Below are 21,107 nucleotides of genomic sequence, written 5' to 3'. Positions count from 1 at the left end.
CTTAAGTAGAGAAATGTTCAAATTGAAAATAGGTTTAAGTTAGTATAGTATTTCAGTCTGTACGAAAATTTATTAATTCGAAGGTAATATATTAATTCCTCCATGACGTATCCAAACGAACATGAAATTCGACGTATTCCCAATAGGAATACGTCAGATTTCTGCTCGTTTGGATACGTCAAACGCGTCTTGGCCTCACTCTAACTAGAGTGCTCTAAGTTCAACGGGGTATTAGAGCGTTGCCAGAAAATTTTAAAATGAGCATCGTAAAATACATAATACGCAAAAGCCTCATTTAATGAAAATCAGTATTGGTGGTCGAATTCGATTTCAAGCGATTTTGAGTTTGAACCTAATATGAAATTCAAACTAATTTAACATTTCTCAACAAGTTGGAAATTTTCGGGAGGGGTCCCAATCCCCAGGACCCTCTCCCAGATCCGCCACTGAAAATGTAGCATAGTACCTCCAACCTTATTTTAATACAATCTTCCATAAGATAGTAAATTAATGCATTCCATTTAACAGACTGAAGTGTATTCTACTTCACTCCGGTTATGTCTCTCACATTACCCTCCCATCTTTTAGTTTGATTGAAAGACCTAGAAAATGTGCATATAGGATTTTTTTTATTCACAGAAATGTCGACACCTTGTTTTATGTTTTAATTTGTTTATTATATCAATGAGCATCTTATTTTTACTTGATTTATCTAAGATTGGCGTTACAGTAAATAACATGCCTACGATGATAAAGCCAAGACTGGATTTTCTGTATTAGCAGTCTCCAGTTTCATATTATTTTACTAAACATACAAGCAACAAGCTTCTTTATGAAAAAAAAACAAATTAAAATTATATCACAAGTTACAGAATAATTTTTAATATGCTACCTATTCAAAACGATCAATCTATTTTAAGTCCCATATAAATATGTTCTACCAAACCCTACTGCTAAACTCATAATTTAGTCTCGTGTCGAACCATCCCGTTCTTAGCACCATACATTCGCAATCGCATTGGTCTACTGTTGTACGAAACTGCAGGGCCATTGGGATTCGCTACACCGACTACGTTGTCGACGCCGTTTATCAAATCTAAGCTATGGACCTGTTTTGAACTACTCGCCATCAGATTATTTCCGTAGCCGTTGACCATATGCATACTCTGGGGCGTTGCGTTCAGCGTTTGCCTTGAACTGGGTGCCGAAATGATCGCCGAACTGCCTCCGCTCACCAGCATGGTTGCATTCGGGGAAATGTTCTGCGCGTAGTGCATGGCTGCTGAATTTTTGTTGAGATTATTCAACCTCGGTGGTGCTCCTAGGTTCGAGCAAGGAGTAGCGTTTTTCAATCGCTGCTGCGAGTTGGTGTTCGAATTATTCGAATGGTGTTCCGATTCGTTGTCGTCTCCACTGTCCACATCCCCGTCACTGCTGTTGGTACTGGCGATGAAATGCTCGTTCTTGATCACTTTGCGACCCTTGTTCCGACGGTAGTATTTAAATTCGCGTGGTAGCGTGTAGGAACGTGGTAAAGAGACCTGCAGAAAAAAAATTAAATTGACAATCGGCCTTTGTGATGTAACGTAACTATTTATTACCTGGCTATCGATATCGGATGGAATGCGATTGGGATTATGTCCATTATCTGCGGCATTTTGGTCCAAATTTTCATCTCCGCTACTCACAACGGATTCGTTGCGGTCAGTTTCTTGGACTCTGCGGATAAAAGTAGATGATTTGTTTTAATTTGGTTTGGACATGTGGGCTATAAACGTAGTCAAGATTAGACTTTGCATGGATTTCATATATGCAGATACCAAACAAAACCGGTTTACTATCCAAAAGAAAAGGAGAAAATATCTGGCCAATAACCCGAGCATACTATTTTCTGGTATCATACCAAAACCTGGTATTAATTGATTATTAATACCTCATTGAGGTATTAAACAGATATTGAAGAAACATTCTTCAATACCTGCTTAATACCTCAATGAGATATAATACTTTATTTTAGTATTATTTTTGTATTCCAGTTATTTTTACAAATAGCAAATCAATACCTTATTGAATACCTCCATACAGTCAATTTTGTTATTGGAAGTTTGAAAAGGTTTTGCTATTATTCAGGTATTATAATGACACGTTTCATTATCGTAGTACATGTCTCAGTTAGGTATTAGGGTTTCAGGTATTCTACCTCTTATGCAAGGCTCCTCAATATCTTATTGTGGTGTTCAAGTATTGGGTACAGTATACTTGAATTTGGTACTCTGAAGTAATTTTCTTCTTCCCGGGTAGTCTTTGACCTAGTATAATGAAGAGACTGCATTCACCGCCAACATCGAAATAGGTAACAAGTATACCTCGACTGATTCCCAATAGTTCTTTAGATAGAAGGAAAGGAAAATCATTCCGATCGGCAACAAAGCGACGATATTGGCTTGTAGAGGAACATGGGGAGACTTGATCAGGTTTTCAGCTAAACCTGCATAAATCTCAAAAAAAGTTTTCAATCCTTCAAAAGTCATTGAGATATGATGTGCTAAGGTCTTGTGCGTGTTCATGATCTTTTGCAAAATTTTTAGTTTACTTTTTCAAAAGGTATACAAGTTTTTCTGTGAACGTTTTTTTTTTTTGGTCAAGTCTCCCCACTGCGAGGAGACCAAGGCTGGGGAGATTTGACCAAGATAATTTTGAACGAAATTTGAACTTTTTTGATGAATCCTCAATACTTATATTCTTCGCATCAGGCATTAGTAATGTTTATTTACTTCACACGATTGGTCTGCTCAATAAGGTATTTTTGGCTTTACACTATTAGACTCTTTCCCTATACTCCCTAGCTTGCATATGAATATGTAGAGAAGAGTGGGTATAGATGAACCACAGGGATAGGTGAACCTCTAGGGAAGTGTGTCATATTTTGATAACTTTTTTGTTAACCTAACCTCATACGCTTTTACGATAGCTTCAAATTTTTTTGAAGATTTCTTAAAAATAAAAATGCTCTTAATCCTCCTAGCAGAGTGATGAATCTCTCTTCGACAAAACAAAAGACATTCCATATAGTAATTCATATAGTAATGCATTGTTTATTGTATTATATTTATGCAAACAGAATACTGAATCGCAAAAGGATTAAGAATTACAAAAATTGGTTTATCTATTCTCACTCTCCAATAGAAAGCGCCAATCAACCACGTATCTTGGACGAATATTATATATGGTAAAGGTCATCAAGCAATGAGATATCCTAGTTCTCACAAGCTTCTAGCACATTGTGAGTCTTATCCATAGAGTCGACGGATGGATAAGATGTTCATTGAACAAAAACGTCTTCTACAATATTTTCCTGAGAAATAATCCAAGTTTAATCCTCATGACTTAAACACAGGCAGGCCAAGGTGGTCTTGAAAGAAATGCCTTAAGATCAAAGCATAGATAGGATATCCAACAAATAAGAGATTTACATGGTTTTTCTCCTTCGGATTTTATAAAAATCATTTTTGTACGATAATCTACACCAATAAAACTTATTTTCTGAATTTTTTTCAGTTACCATCTTTAGATAATTTTAATGGGAAATAAACAATCACCTAAACTTGAAAAACCATTTCAGGCTGATTTTTCAATACTGTGCTCAGCACAGAAAATATAGATAGTTGTTTTCGGTTCACTCAAAAACTGGCTTACGTTAAAATATGACGCTCTGCAAAGTTTCGTGGACGCACACTTCCAAAATGGAGTGTGACCAACAACCGAAGTTGGGTTATAACCTGGGACACTCTCTTATGTCATGCGTCGAAGTCCTTATATAGGTAGGTCCTAGCATGCATCAAAACGGAAACTGCCTTTGTGCTCGTATGTGTTACAGTTTCTAAAGGCGAATGGTAGCGTCTACGTCAGGGTTGTTAATCGATAATTTATCGTCATCGTCGATAACGTTAACCACCCGTCAACGTCATCGGAAACTCCGTTAACGATAATTTATCGTCGGATTCATCGTCATCGTCGATAATTCATCGGTGGTTATCGCGATACATTTTGCGTTACTTTCCCGTTTATTGGAGTTGAAGTTGATGCGGTTAACTTTCAATTGTTTTGAAATGAATAACTACTGAATGACATGTTATTGGCAGTTGAAAATCAATAGTTTTGGACATTTTCTATGCACAGGGGGGGGGGTGTTCCGACGATGTGTCAAAATGGAATTTTTTGTCAACTTTTCGGGAGAATTTTATACTGAAGGGAAAGTTATTGCCAGTTGACAATCAATGGTTTTGGACATTTTCAATTCACAGGAGGATCCACCAGTGCACAGTGTTTCCAAAGTGGCAAAAAGGTGAAAGAAATTCTTTGAACCACGAAAAAACATTTTTAGCTATAATGTATTGTAAAGCTTATTTATAGTTTTTTGCATTTAAAAAGTGTTGGTTGAGTAATTAATCCCTCTAAAGCTGAGCAGCAAGTTTTTGTTTGGTCATTTATGAAAATAAAAAAAAACTTTCTTTGGCAAAGTTGTTGAGAATATCTTAAGTATTAACTTCGCTGAAGAGACTATGTGCCTATCTGTCAATTTTAATTTACATTTGTGGAGATTTCTTTGATATACCCCTGAAAATTGCTTTTTTCAAAATACTTTTCCTGGTAATTTTGTGGAATTTCAAAATGTTCCAAGATTTTGTTCAGCATAAGAAAATACACAATTTTTGTAATATAAGTTTATTTGTACCTCTTACAACTTAGAAGTTATCGAATGTTTTAGTGCCCAAAAAGCAATATTTTGGTATGGAAGTCGCAAATTTCCGCAGACGAATACCAATACGAATCTGTAAAACAAACACTATCAAAATCGTTTGGTTTGCTCTAGCCTACGTTCAAGTCAAATTCGAGTAAATTTCTTCTTTATCTTAGAGATGCAAAATATACGAAAATAATAATACTGTACTGTAAGACCTCCTTAAGGTAAATTTTTACTAAATGGTCAGAACGGGTTATGAGGCTTTGTCGAGGGACTAAAGAATATTTTAACCGCTCCGGTTTATTAAAAAGAAAGAAAAAATATGTTAGTCCAGGTGTTTGCGTTTCGACTTCGTCTCTTCAGAACCAGAAAAAATATGTGCCGATTTTGTCAATGTCATCGTTTTATCAGCCTAAAATTCGCCAAGGGGCTGATAAAAACGGGTCTTCACTGTATTCAAAAATCGATTAAAACTCTATTATGAGGCCGTTCATAAATTACACTACATATTTAAGGGTAAAAGAAGGAAGCATGAAGCATCTTGTTACATAGTGTAGAGAAGAAACGGAGGAGGGGGCTAAAAGCTTCCTAACTAGAAAGGGTAATCAAACATTGGAAATATGTATGTGTATTCTCCTTTTTAAAATCCGAAATCTTCTAGTTTAAATTAAAATTATAATAAAATCTGTTAATCACCACACCATTTAAATGTGTAGTGTAATTTGTGAATGGCCTAATAATAGTGGCTTAGTAGTTTTTCATATATATTTTTGCGTGCTAAAAATAACTAATTACACAATAGCTCAAAATTTGTTTTCTTGATGGTCAAAACAATTTTGATACCTTTTGCCGCTTGGAAACACTGTGCAGCTGTGACTCTTCTGTGCACCAACTTACTCGAAAAGTTGAAAAATTCAATTTTGACACATCGTCGGACCCTTCTGCGTATTGAAATGTCCAAAATTATTGAAAATTATTGATTGCCAACAACTTTCCCTTCAATATAATTCACTTTCCCTAAAAATTGAAATAGTTTCATTTTGACGCATCGTCGGACCCTGCTGTGCATAGAAAATGTCCAAAACTATTGATCAACTGCCAACAACATGCCCTTCAATAGGTATTTATTTCTAAACAATTGAAAGTTGCATCAACTTCAACTCCAATAAATGGGAAAGTAACGCAAAATGTATCGCGATAACCGATGAACCGACGATGACGATGAATACGACGATACAATTATCGACGATGACGATGAAGGCGACGATACATTATCGTTAACGGAGTTTCCGATGACGATACATTATCGTTAACGAGTAACGCCGATAAATTATCGTGAAAAATGTATCGTATTAACAACCCTGGTCTACGTCATCAATTCAACCTTTTATAGGCTGTCTGTTCATTATCACTAAGGGGCCGTCACAAATGACGAAATCGTGCTACTAACGAAATATTTGTGCTACACATAAACATTTTGTTCGATGAGAGTAATGAAATCGTGCGGCTGACGAAATATTCGTACTATACACAAGCTTTTAGTAAAATAACGAAATATTTCGTTTCATTGACGAAAAATGGTTCCGTCTTCGATAATTAAGTTTATGCAATGTACCCTGAATATGCAAATTTTCAAAAATTATCGTTCATCAAGTCGCCATGTTCTTAGATCGTGAAATGTGCGAACCCAACTGTTTACAATACACAAAAATGCTCGTGTTCATCGATGAACCTATCCGTAGCAGATTAACGAATAAATTCGTTCAACGATACGATTTTTGTGCATGATTACACTATGAATTTTTCGGAAAAAATCGTTTATATTACAAAAGATGCTCGTAAATATTGGAAATACTTCCGTATATCTTATCAAACAATTCGTTTGTGAATCAGATTCTTAATAAGCCTACGAAAGTCGTTTCGCGGTTTCGCGTTATCAATAAGACAACGCTTTTATATTAACGTTACTACATTACTTTTAAAATGTAAAACAAAACAAAATTGGCACCTTTGAGCTAACGCAAACCTGCCTTATCAAATAAACGAATTGAATAAAAAAAATAACTACATTAATCAAAGAACACATGTTTTCATTCTTACCTAAAATTAGCCGCCTCTCGCGCCACCCAGTCGTAGTAAATTCGTGAATTTTCCAAATAATGTGGTGACAAGAGTATCTCCGGTGTCTTAGCCCGTTGCATCTGACGCTTAGTATTATTCAGATTGTTGATCGTGGTCGGCGGAACTGCTACTGGCACATTCTTACCAATGCTGTTACTATTATTATTGCCACTACTGCTACCGGTGTTAGTTGCACTTGGGTTGTTTGGCATGGTAGGTGTTGCTCGACTATCCAGTTTGCTGCGGGGTGGCGGAACAACGTTGTACGGGAAAGGGAGATTCTCAGTTCCAGTGTTCTCCATACTACTGTAGGTTCCCGATATCTGACGGGGATGGTTGGCGTCCATGTAGAGTCGACTGTGATTATCATAAAGAACTGCACGATTTGCTGCTGCAACATCTGTAGTACGGGGGCTTATCGAAGGAGGTCTATTATTGTTAGCAGCCGCATCAGCGTATAAACTAACGAAATTTCCCCGATAGTTTTCGGCGAATGGATTTCTTGGCACATTGTTCGGCAAGATTTTCGCTCGAGGGTGAACTTGACGAGTGAGTGAATTACTCTCAGTTGCCGATATTTGAGACGATATCGGGGACATGTTTCTGTTGTTCGCGGCTGCCTGTTGCGCTTCGGCATTCTTCATACTCACCAGCGCAGAAATATTAATTCCATTCAACCCAAAACTGTTGTATATAGGATCATAGTTAGCATTAAATTTGTTCAGATTATTTACATCATCTAAATTAGCTGCCAGCAGCAAGTTAAGATCATTGAATGACTTCTCCACGGAAATTTCAGCCATATCTGGACTTGAGGGTCGCCAATCCATCGGATCAATATCGATGTGTTTTTTCGCTCTTGGAATAGGTTGACGTGGCAATGTTGCCTTAGTATCGTCACCCGAACTTAGCGTTCCAGTTCCTGGCCCACCAAGTTTACCCTGCTTGATCTCCTCTTCAATAATTTTCAACTCGGCCAGTTGTTTTTGTTTCTTTTCCTGTAATTTTTGCTGGATGTTGACTCTTGAGCTGACGCTACTGCCATCATTTTCGCTAGACCCTCCAGTATGCGATCTTGGAAGAGGCCGTCGCCAGAACGGAATTGCCATTGGTCCGATAGGAGCTTCATGTTCGGTGTTATTGGTTTGAATGGCGAAATTCGGTGGTGGAACAAAGGTGGTTGGTTTCTTTTTTTTCCGTTTAGTTGCAGCATTCACCGGATTCGAAAAACGGCAGTTAAACACACCCGGTATGACATGAGGGTACTTTTGATTTCCACATCCTCCCATGGATTTTCCAGTTTCCAACTGTTGTGAGCTTTCCTGGCAGCGGCATGCATCATGATTACACTTGTTAGTCCTTCCACTACACGGAACCCGACCACCTGCTTCATAGCCTAACCGGCGTACATGAAAATATCGGTAATACACAACCATGAAGAATAAACCAACACCAAAACTACACAGTACTAATATAGGTATCATGTACCAACCCTCAGGACGGTTAGGCCAAATGCCAACCATCCACAGGCATACCAGCAGACAGTTCTCCATGAACATCACGACGTAAAAGGTAAGCTGTAATAGAAACATACATGTTAAACATGTATATCATAAAACACAGCCATCGAAAATCAATTCCACTGACCATTTTCTGCCGATGTCGAACTTCCTGTAGATTGATATATGCGAAAATGTACACGAACGCTATTAGGCCGCCCAACATTGCCTTTTTTAGTCTCGATATTCGTTCCCCGTGAAATACGTTTTTCGGTGAGATAAGCCACAAAAACATCGAGATCCAATGTAGGACTAATTGAAAAAGAAATCAATAGAGATTAGTAAACCGTCGTGAACATCATCGGACAAACTCACTGATAACCAGAAACACCCAATGACTGTAAACCGATGCGTAAACGGTCAACGAAATTACACGCGATATCACTGTACCCAATCGCCACAGGAACTGAAATATGACTCCAAGCCATGTCAGCACCAACCGGTGTACGTTTTGTAAACGAACATTTTTACTAAAACTGGCCAGAGCCCAGCAAACACTGAAAAGAGATAGTGTAGCTGAGATCATATTAAGATCGCGAAATGTTTTCTGTTGTTGTTCGGCAATGCTGGTCTGCTGGACTAAAGCTGTCGTTGATAAATGATGTCCACTGGCCAGAGCTTTCAGCTTGAGCGTACTGAGGTGGTTCTCATTCTGAAGATTCACTAGTACATATAGTTGCAGTAAAAGCATCGGTGCTGCCTCGCAGAACGCATGCACCAGCCGTAGCATACATAGGTCTCGGACCTCATGTTTCACATGGCGTAAATCTACGGGAACGAAGAGCTTAGCGTAACGCCATAATACACCTAATTGCGTGGCGTGAAGTGCCAGTACGGCGTATCGGCTGTATTTGGCCGTTTTAGTTAGCACTTCATCTGGTGATTTTTTCTTTTTTTTCTCCATGCTGTTTTCTGAGTGGTCGTGGCCTTCGGATGGTGGTCCTGTAGTTGCGGTAGTCGAACTTCTCAACTTTCGTTTGTTTAAATACCATCGTACGGAAACAATCTGGAAAATAAATGAATGCTCTTGATGGACACCTTTCACAGACTAAAAGAGGGTGTACAAACCTGTGAGATTACTAGTGAAAAACTGACAATCACGATAACGGCAGCAAAGTAGGTAAACTTCTGCCTTTCGTATAGTGCATAGCCGAGCACGACATCGAAGACAACATCGCAGAAGTAACCGGCCAGAGAGATCACGTTGAACAGTACATCACAGAGTGGCAAGAATTCGGCCATCGTATTTACAGTTGAATATAATACTGTGATTGATCTGTAATGGCGAAAAAAATATGAAAATATTGAAATAAATTCGCACATAAAATATCGACCCAGGTATTTGAAAATGTTGAATCTTGCTAATCGCACATAACATACTTTATTTTTTTACATTTTAACGACATTCTATTAGTTAGAGATTACTGGGTAGGGAAAGTTATGAAAATTAGAGCCATAGTACTCAAGTGAGAGCCAGGATGTAAACAGATCGGGAAACTAGAAGTGGCAGGGTCATTAGAACAGGCTTAATATCGTACGGGCTTAATCTTTGTCTTCTGCTAAGGAGGGTCGAGCTTAGGCAGCATAACTACGAATCACCCGAGTTCATTAGCATGTGTCCTGGTACAGATAGACGTGTCCATCTTTACCGTGACAACCGACTTCATTCTTACTTCCGACTTCTCCAATTCTTTCGACTTACTTTCATTGTTATACAAATATCAAAAACGTCGTCGTATTCATATGCACAAGCTCATAATGTGTCAGAGCTCAGCTCATTGATCTAGTGCTTGTGCTAGTGTTTGATTAGTAGTTGATTGATTGAAACAAAAAATAACTTAATCAGCATTAGTTCAATGTTGTCTTCTTGTCAACTTATTTAGGAATGCGGGGGAGGGTGTGTAAGCTTAGCTTACACTGATAAAAATGTATATGTTATACCTATTGATTTTACACATTATTTTTTGCAATTAGCGGTGACATATAGCTACCATTTGCTGGTTCATAAACCTAATGTGTGTATTTACAAGCAATATCTTACATTCACATTTCATAACTATAAGGCACATAAAACCCGATTCTATAACAATACACACATATAACTTATGTATGCGCATACATAGTTTATACAGCTGACACATAGAAGGTATGTGTGCGCGTGATAACATTAGCATTTTTTCTTCATATGGATTTTAAGTTGTTTGAAGCAAATAGAAGTCACGATTGAATTTTTTTCAGTTGCACCTAACGAGTGAAAATGCACAATGAAACAAAAAATGGTACGTGGGAGGAGTAAATTATTATCACTTTCATAAAAATGGTCAATAATGACGCCGGCCACGACCAATGCTGTTCTACCGAGGAAGGGAAGGAATGTTAGTTCGACACTGTCTGTTGATAGAGACCGAGATTGGATATCCCAACTACCTTCGAAACCGTTAGAGATTTTACACAAGTTGAATGCTGAAGATGGGCGTCTGTTCTCTGTGGAACTATGTTTAGCCAGTGACGGTTTGTCCGCAATTTCCTTTCAAAGAGCATTTTGAAGTTGGCTTTTAAGCCGTAATCAAATTCGGAACATGACGAAAACAGGCTCATTATCCCAGATGCGTTCGCCATGTTATGCAAGCGACGATAGTGATGAAGAGCTTAATAGGATTGTTCTCACTGCTGTAAATAATATTACCACGGCCATCTCTTTAATCATGAATCTGTATTTTTCCATGATTTTTTTCAGTGCCCGACATCTAGTGTAATGTATTTCTTAATTAAACGCTACGTAATTATTTTTTATTGTAGGGTAATGTGGAGAGAGATGCCGCACATTTCTAAAAATCGATACTGCGCCAAAGTAAACCATTCAATATTTGATGAAATCATTTTTATTAATTGCAATAAGTTTCTAAAATACTGTGAAATGGTTTTTGGCATGAAAAAAATCATCAAATTTCCATGAACATTTAAAAAAAGGTCATTGCGGGAATGAGAGGGTGAGACGCCGCACCGTTGCGTTGCGTTGCGTAAAAAGGCGAGAATTTCGCCTGAGAGCCACCATTGCGGGTCATGACCATCTTTACCGTAACTTGGGATGAGAAAGGAAGCGTTGATGTGGTACTTACTTAAAGGAAGGCCCCGACTCTGTGACACTCCCATATGTACCACGGATTGGGTAGTGGGTGGGTTGTTAGTCAGGATTCGCTTCAAGCAAGCGATGCGACTGAGAATATATTTTCGTGCTTAAGATGTTTGAATAGTTTATTGACTGTAGGATACGTAAATGTTCTGGGTAATCGTTTATCAAGATTGTTTCGTCGAAAACAACTTGAACTCCGGACAGCTGGCTGTCGGGAGTGTTGTCGACAATGTAAAATGGACCGTAAACAATGAGTTTAAAAGTGGTATTGCGGAACATTCATAAATTATGTCACGCAAAGATTACCCAATACTAACTAACTTCCCGTCATATTACCACGCTATTTTTGCCTTTGGTCTAATACGAATCAAATGATTTTAGTTTTTCCTTCATTTTGTAGTAGCACATTAATTCCGCTACTCGCAAAAGTGTTCATGTTCTATGGAATTTCCTATATACATGGCGCAATCGTGCGTAAAACGACCGTTTGCGTCAAAGCACATGACGTGCTCCCCTCCCATTTATGTCACAATTAGTTATATCCCTTCCTTCTAATAGCGTGGCAAAATTTATAATTGGTCCTTGTTGGTATAATCACAAGCATATTCAGATCCCGTAACTTGAAATTTTCCACCTCGTTCGAGTAAACGTTCCGATATTACAATGAAGACGTGAAACAGAAAAAATATAAATGCTGCGTTCCTAAACGATATTAACATCATGCACGAATCAAACACCTCCCGTTTCCAAATAGTACGTACTTATTCTTAGCTCAGTATAATTGACTGATGAGTTAATGGACTAAAAGTAAAACATTAAATATGACCATAAAACATTTGTTCCTCGTGCTGAAATGATTGCCGCAAATTGGTAATTGTATTTGAATTGATCTTGCGAATTGTCAATTCTCCACCCTCATACATAATTCAAATGTCATTCACTCAGATAAGACCACGCGTATTTCCCACACGCATTAAAGACCCACTCGATTCGTTTCCTAGTTGGTCAAATAAACACTAAACAAACAAATAAATTAGTTTGCTTAGTCTAAAGAAATGTCAGCTCGATTGGTATCAACCTGCGGATACGTGTTCCCTTACAATGCTATAAAATGAAAGTACAATTAAAATTTCATGCGACAAAATATGTGCAATTCAGAATATAACAAAATGAAGATTGCTTAATTATTTGCATTTAAAAAAAGATCGGAAAAAATTAGTTGCATAACCAAGATGGTTCATTTTCAAAGATAGCACTGCTGATGAATCACTTTATAAAAATTGGTGATAAGGGACGCGAACGAAAATAGCTGACCACCGCCGCGGGTGAGACGCCGCACCGTGGTCACAAACTGAAAAATAGTGAACAACAGTATTTTAGCTCTCGTTCATGTTTTGTAATTAGGTGTCTTCAGCTGAGTTTCATGAAGTTTTATTACACCTATAAATCGGCTAGCACCATCGCTTTTATTAAGGGGGTACTACCATTTCTAGAAACATTTTTTTATTCAGCATTTTAAGAATATTTTCCTTTGCAACCTTGTGTAACGGGAAAGTTGGAGTAACTTATTTAAGGGTATTATTTATTTATATGTTTGTACGAGCACATATATCTTCTGTTGCTAGGGGTTCCTTAAAACAGTTTTTGGTTGTTTCTTCCAACAATTAATTTAAATAACTTAGCTTTGTTCTTGAAAGATTCATTTTGAAAAAGCATTAATTCGTTGAAATTTTCGTTTTTATCCCAGTATTGACATCATTACAAATCTATGCGTTCACGAAAATTAGTGCCTGAAACTTTAAAGAATAAACCGGAGCAACTAATACTTAGATTTGGATACATATCGCCCGTTTAAATATATAGATAAATGGACTAATAATTCTATATCACTGTGTTAGGTCCACTAATCTGTGGATATACCTTATTAAGAACCTATACCTGACGCAAATGATCATTGGATGAAAAAAGTGAAAATGTTAAAAAGTAACATGGACAATTATGCGTAGAACGGCAGTACAGTTATTTACATTGATAACCTGTTTCGACTAAAATAACTATTCAGTGATACAAACAATTGCGCCATTAACCGATAGGAATCGTTTGAATCGTTAATACGTGTATAATAACAATGCAACTCATTTTCATATTTATATTGAACATAACAAACTATGAATTCATAGTTTGGATAAATGAGAATGGCGCAATTGCACCTCTAGTTGGATTGAAACAGAGTTTATTATCACACTTCTGTTTCAACATACTTTTCAATCGTTTCATAGTGTATATGACATTGCGTGGCTAGTGCCACGATCCAACGGACACTGACAATTCCTTCTGATCGGTTTCAGTCATTTTCTACACTTCAAATTATTAAAAACAGACGTAGGGCGTTTTCCCTAGTGATTCTTTTTCTGATACAATGAACAAAAATCATCAGCCCATCGACGCGTGCCATCCATACAAGAGACTTCAACGAGCAAGCGGTTTTCGCAGCGACGAACTCACCACGTCTGGCATTTTACTCTTAACTCAACACGCTTGTATTTTATGATCGTCACAGATAGTGGGACGATGAAATGGATCCATCATTTGCATATCACATTATATTGAATGCAAATTTCAGTTTAGCTCGTATCAGGAGAAAGGTAACAAAGGAAAGGTTGGTGTGGGAACTGAAAATCGTGTGAGCAAAGAGATGCGACCATGTGTCTTGTAAAATTTGTCGTATTGGAACATTGTTGCACACATACCAATTATATACTAACTAGTATGTTGATAGGACGAAAGGAAACATAATTTTACTTGCTAGTTTTACGAGCAAATGACAATTTAACAGAAATGGACACAACAATGTAGTTAGCGCGACCGGTACTAACCAACTAGAAAATTGCGATAATCCACGTGAATCTGCTATCACCCTGGTCAATGAACTCATCACTGACTAATGTTGTCGTAATTCATTAGCATGCAATACGCATTTGATAGTTCGCCAGGTTTTGGCTCTGCTGTATCATAGATGGCACCAACAGAATATAAATTTTCACACTATTGAACACTTTTCCTGCCTATCACCGATCGATATTTCTTCGTTACATCCGGAAATACTACTGCGGATTAAATTACAATCACAATAACAAGATTTATTTCTTTTTCTTCTTTTTGTTTACTTTTCTCGATTACCATCCGACTTCTCACGGATTGCTTCAATTGCTGGTGTAATTCACTTCACGATAAATAATTAAATCGGTCACATATCGATCGGCGACAGTGCTCCTGGTTAATGCTGATGCGGAGAAATGTGGATTTTCTTCTCATTCCTCGCATACAAATATTTTCCTTCATTTCGTTTGCCCTCTGTTCGTCTGCCGAAGGCAAAATCACCAACACTTCGTCGGGGTAAAGCAAAATAACAACACACCGGGATCATCAGCAGTCACCCAGCCCAGCCAGCATGGGCTAGCATTGATCGATCGGGCATTGGAATTTCAACTATTTCACATAAACAAACGGTGGCTCGTCCACTCACACGCTGCTAATACAGTCTTGGACCTCAGTAAAACCACTGCACTACTACTACGTACTTGTATTGGTTCCGTCCTGCGTGATCTACAACGCAGTCACTGTGTGGGTTGTCGGTCAATCCAAGAGATCTTCAAAAATTTGACCCTACTTTCACGCTTTTTCAGCACGATCTTGGCAAAATTCAAACTAAAAACTATCACAAAGTACTTTTCACTCATTTCGACGCTGGACAGATATATTTTAAAGCCCGATCAGTCCACTTTTCATCCGAATAAAAGCATTTTTCCGTTCATGTTATCCTCATGCACCACCGAATCTGCCTAAACTGCGTTACCAACTACCACATGAAAATAGCAAAATCATGAATGTTGCGTCACGAAGGTTACAATGACTCGATTGCATATCGTGGCTAAAATTTATGTTGCGCTACCTTATGGTTCATTCAGAAAATCGCACAGGTTTGTGGTGTGACAAAGAAACCAATACATTGGGTCGAAACTAAATGAAATGATGTTCAAGAATAAATTGTAGAGCACTACGGGGTCATACATATAGGATTACTGTGCCCTAATTCATCTTAGCACCTCTATTCATCCTACCCATTTGAACGCAATAGTTAGAGCAGTGTCTGCTATCTCTATTCAACGCATTAGCTGAAATGGTAGGATGAATAAGGGTGCGTTATACTCGACTTTTCATTTCGCTCTAACACGAGTATTTTACATTTTCCAAGCCAGATTTTTTATTGATCTGCTTCTTAACCCTCAAAAAGGCAACCGGGTCTCAGAGGCCCGGCACGTTACAATTTTTTAGTTACAAAAAATGTGTATGCAGTATTAGCTTGGGCATGGAAATTTTGATAAGTAGCTTTGAAATCTATTAGAAAAATAAAGAATTGTGAAATTTTCATCTATGGAGTGATGCGCAGCTATGTTTGAATTTTTTACATGCACAAAAAGGCAAGCCGGGCCTGGCAGACCCGGTGTGCATGCAATATTTACTAGGAATACCACGGGTTTTATACATTGATATTTATCTGAAAAAACATTTTGATAAGTTCATCTCCATATTAGCAGGAATTTTTTTCATGTTTGATTTTATCTTTTACCTTTTCTTATAAGAAAAAAATCTTGAAAGTTTGAGCGAATTCTATACATTTGTTTTATAAGAAATGTAAAAATAGCATACGATAATGACGTGTGTCATATTTTTTGGGTAAATACTTTTATTTCACCCACTGTGGTCTACTTGACAATTATTTGGATACAACATAACCTAACTCTGTCGTTATTGTCTATTTTTGTTGTCTATTCTTTGTGTTATAGTTGTCGTAATTATTCAAATTGTAGGATCTAAAAGAAACCAAAAATTGAAATGGCTATAAGACGATATGCCCCATGTTTGCAATCGTCTCAAAGAATCTGAAATAATGGAAGAAATTCGAGCAAATTCAACAGCAGACGATTCCGAAACTGATTTGCAAAGCAAGGAAGAAGATGTGAATGATATTGCTTACGACGATGAATCTGATGCAGAAAATATGAATATGTACTCCGGTTATGCATCAGAAGAAATTAATAGCAACCCAGAAACATTTATTGGTCGTGTTCAAACGAAATAGAGCTCAGAACCAATCGATAGTCGACGTGATCTTCCGAGTACTCACCTTTTGGAAAGAATTTGACCTTTTTACATCCATCGCCTTATACGCTGAAATCGGGATTTGCTGCGTGTTCGTACTCATCATCCTTTAATGCCGGAACCGGAAGGCGGATCAATTAGAAATTCAACAGCAGCCAATGGGAATGCTGTACCTTTCATTTGAAAGGTTTGTAAAAATCGGTAAAGAATTCGCTGAGAAATAGGTATGACATTATCTTAGGAACTTGGTAAGTTCCCCCGGGGCGTCACGAACCGCCATAACCGGCCAATGTGGTCGATGTGCCTTCGGTAGGTCATTAATGATCTAGACATGTAAAGCCAAGTAATGTTGCACATTTTTTAATCTATATTGCATCATTTGGACATCATGGTGGTATCAGTTTCTATGGAAATTTGCTGTGTGATTGTACTCTTCAACACGTAACTCCAGAACCGAAAGTCGGATCAATAGAAAATCAATTGAGACCGATGGGAAGGCTGCACCTTTAATATGAGACTAAATTTGTACAAATTGGTCCAGCCACCTCAGAGAAAATCGGTGAGATTGTTTGCCACATACATGCATCCATACATACATACACATACAGACATTTTACGATCTCGACGAACTGAGTCGAATGGTATAAGAGATACGGCCCTGCGGGTCTCGGTTAAAAAGTCGAAATTTCGACCGATTTCATAACCTTTCTATATGAGAACGGCAAAAAGGAGCTTGAATTTAGACGGGCCTGAGAGGCCCGGCTTGCCCTTTAATGTTAGGATTTTAGCTTGCCTTCACAAGGGTTAAGAACGAATGTTGATACTTATTTAAGCGCAATCCAATCAGTGTACGCTAGAGATGGTCAAGTTCGGGTTTTGTAAATTTAAACTTCTCAGTTTCGGGTCGGGTTCCGGGTTTTCGAATTTCAATTTCTCGGGTCCTGGTTTTTGAAATTTTAAACTTTCGGGTTCGGGTCGGGTTCGGGTTATTCGAATTTGGAATTTTCGAATTCGGGTCGAGTTCGGGTTTTTGAACAGATCAAACCCAACCATTTCTTGACGCTGTTTGCGTCACCACAAAACACCCAGTCTCTTTTTGTAGTATTAACTTTATTTACTTCACTACACGCAGAAAAATTTAGCATATTTAAACCAAAAATATGTGTTATTGAATCCAATCATTTATTGTTTATCACTTTAACAAACAAACTTATTGGTTTGAAAATATTTTTTTATTAGAGCAACAACAAATTTTTGCTTTCAATAAATACATTTTTAGTATCAATAATTTTCTTTTGATTTCAATAAAATAATTATTGAAAATCGGAACGATAATTTTTTTTATTGAAACAATAAATAAATTTTATTGAATTCAATAAATAATTTTATTGTCTCCCGACCAATAATTTAATTTATTGAATTTAATGCATAATTTTATTGAACCTGCAAATCTTTTTTCTGTGTGTAAATACTAGTACCACAGATAACAGACGTTTAGGCTCGATTTGAATCGTGTGTAAATACCCGCTACTGAAATTCTGAATAAATCAGATGTCTGAAACACGTTTGGCAAACGTTTGTAGATGGCGCAGTGATCGATACAATGCAGTTAGAGTGCAGCTGTCAAACGCGTGTAGCAAAGAGATGCGCAGATGGCAATAGTGAAACACGGATTTCCAACGTTTATCAATTTGAAAGTTTACACAGGTTTTTGAAGAAATTTTGTTCTAGCCTAAAGGTCTGTTATCTGTGCTAGTACTAAATATTCCCACCTTTACATCGCCAGAATTCGTTTCTGATGCTCAACTATTGTATTTTTTATTCATGTATAAAATTTCTTCTGTTCAGATTCGCAAACTGTCTGAATTATTTTCTTTTTTAAACGAGTACTCATGAGATAGCATTTAACAATAAGTGTTTCGCGCCTAAAATCTTTATGCGATTTACTTCTATGATAATCATCAATAAACCAAGTCAAAGTAAATTTTTCGCAAAATATATTGGTTCAAGCAAGAAGAATCAACGATGGCACTCATATGGTAATGGTAAGCTGGCGCCACTATCACATCAGTGGTACACATATGAAACAAGCACTTTCCGCCAGATTGTCCCCGGCCTAGGCCGTTGCATAATTCGGATTCCTTCGTGAAAATACATGAATTTCCACTATTTTAAGGAATTAATATTAAAAATATTGTGTGCTCTGTTCAAGCCATGAGCGGATTTGTAGAAGTTTGGAGTCGTTCCGAGAACTCCATTGGAGATCTCTACTGGCGCGCATACTGTACTAGCTAATGATGTGTCATCAAGAACGCGACAGAGAATCTTGATTGACACCGTTCGACACAAGTTTAAGTTTGACCGTACCAACCAGTAACGCGGGTGACGTCGTGTAAACATGTAATACATTAATACATGTAATAAATTATACAAAACTACTATTGCAGGAATGGTTTTCGGTACAAAAAAAACTAGAAATTTTGGTTAAGTACGACGGGCAAGGTTGTTTGAATCTGTTATCATTATGTCTCTTGTTTCCCCATGCGTTAGCCGATTTATCATACTTTCTGATTAAGATATCGACGATTTATAAGTTTCTCAGAAAATTACAAATGCGACGTTTAATAATACAAATTATACATGCCAATTCCTCTCACCAGTAATTCGTTTTGCCATAGGTAGATATATCTGGACGCGTATGGTGCTACTTCAGGTTCGAGTGATTCTATAACTATTTTGGATGAGCTATGGATGATACTATTGGATGATCCTTGGTCCCAGCTCGAATTATAAATTGTCTGGTTCAGGTCGGGTTCAGGTTTTTAAATTTTGAAAATATCGGGTTCGGGTCGGGCTCGGGATCACAAAATTTCTTCTGTTTCGGATTCGGGTTTTGCAATTTAAAAAGGTTCGGACTGGGGTCGGGTTTTTCAATTTTCAAGCTTTTGGGTTCGGGTCGGGTTCGATTTCGAAAAAATTGAAACCCGACCATCTCTACCCACTAAGAACGGTTGGTTTCAAATTCGTCCAATGAAGGACGTTCTTTGGACCAATTTGGACAACGTACAAATAACCGTCCAACAAATCATACCGGCTTGAACCTTCGTTCGAACCGGTCACAAATCTTGATAACTCCTGGTTTACCTAGAGTTTTTCAACAGCAACTTTTCTTTTTCAAGGCTACCTACATTTTCGTTCGATCAGTCTTTCTCAAGACTACCTATATTTTTTCGACAATTAGTCTTTCTCAAGACTACCTACATTTTCTACTCAATTTTCAAGACTAAAACATTTTTCAAGAACAATTCAGCCTAAAGAAATATCTAAATTTTCCAACATGCCTGGGTCCTCCCAGAAAGGCGTTGTTCCAAAAATTAAAGCTAACCGGAAAAGGGTATCGTCTCCACCCGAAAATTCAATTGACTGCATCAACTCATTCGATGTTTTATCCGAATGTGAAGCTGATGAAATTTCTAAATTTCCTCGCATTGTGCATAATGCCAATGAGAAGAAAACGCAATCACCTCCGCCTATAACAGTGATGATCTCCGACTTCAAAGCCCTTCGAACTGAGCTTTCGACGTTCCTTCCGGACGTGAAAGTCTGTTTCCAGATTCGCCGAAGAGGAGAATGTCGAGTTACAGCGGAAGAATTGATTGGGTCACAAACGACTACTCTAGTATCTTACGGAGAAGTTATATAAATTTTATTCATATGATTTCAAGATTACTAGACCATTCAAGGCTGTCTCGAAAGGGCTACCACAAGGTCAAAGTTTGGATGAAATATCCAACGAATTGAAAAATTTAGCACGCTCTGGAATTATACAGGAGCTTTATTTAATTCATTTTAACCGTAATGAGGTTAATAATTTGAAAGTATTTGAAAAAGCACGTTTTATGTCCCACGTGCGAGTAAATTGGGAACATTATAGACGACATGGGGGAGAATTCAAAATCTGACCCAGTTTCGTAGATCCCAAGGCTTTGGGCACGGCACAAAAAATTGTCATTTGGATTCCAAATGTATGATCTATGGTGATAAATCGCACACGAAAGATACTTGTCCGGTGAAAAAAACCACAAAAAAATTCAAATGCGCTAATTGTAGCGAAAATCATAAATTGAATTTCTGGGGTTGTCCTGTTCGAGTAAAAATTATAAATTCTCGTTCTAGACAACAAAAACAACACATAAAAAATATACCTACTTCTTTAGGTACACTTCAAGAAAACACGACCAATCGTGTTAATCCGATTCAAAATAGATTAACAACTACTTCTACCTCCGTCACACCATCCTACAATGCACAGTGGTCGCAATGGTACCAAAACGTGCGTTTAATTAATTGCGCTCTAGGAGTTGATCTTAGTGATTTGTTGTGTTAG

The 21,107-nt window shown here is 37.6% G+C and overlaps 1 protein-coding gene across 3 annotated transcripts; it reads right to left on the bottom strand.

Annotated features, from left to right (window-relative positions):
• Positions 1-622: 622 nt before the first annotated feature.
• LOC131690552 (uncharacterized) lies at positions 623-15,399 on the bottom strand. Of its 3 annotated transcripts, XM_058976418.1 has the most exons (8): positions 15,139-15,399; positions 14,434-14,664; positions 9,493-9,700; positions 8,740-9,430; positions 8,513-8,676; positions 6,845-8,442; positions 1,602-1,719; positions 623-1,541 (listed from the first exon to the last, which is right to left on the bottom strand). In XM_058976418.1, the coding sequence occupies exons 3-8, from the start codon at positions 9,664-9,666 to the stop codon at positions 960-962; spliced, it is 3,327 nt and encodes a 1,108-aa protein (XP_058832401.1). In that variant the 5' UTR covers positions 9,667-9,700; positions 14,434-14,664; positions 15,139-15,399; the 3' UTR covers positions 623-959. The 3 variants fall into 3 exon arrangements, with proteins under 3 accessions (XP_058832401.1, XP_058832400.1, XP_058832402.1); XM_058976417.1 differs by having other exon boundaries at positions 14,434-15,399; XM_058976419.1 differs by lacking the exon at positions 14,434-14,664.
• Positions 15,400-21,107: the final 5,708 nt, after the last annotated feature.

Source organism: Topomyia yanbarensis, chromosome 3, assembly GCF_030247195.1.
Source record: "Topomyia yanbarensis strain Yona2022 chromosome 3, ASM3024719v1, whole genome shotgun sequence".
In the NCBI taxonomy this organism is placed as follows: Eukaryota; Metazoa; Arthropoda; class Insecta; order Diptera; family Culicidae; genus Topomyia; species Topomyia yanbarensis.
The sequence above is the reverse complement of the archived record's forward strand: the minus strand, read 5'-3'. Positions and strand labels throughout refer to the sequence as shown.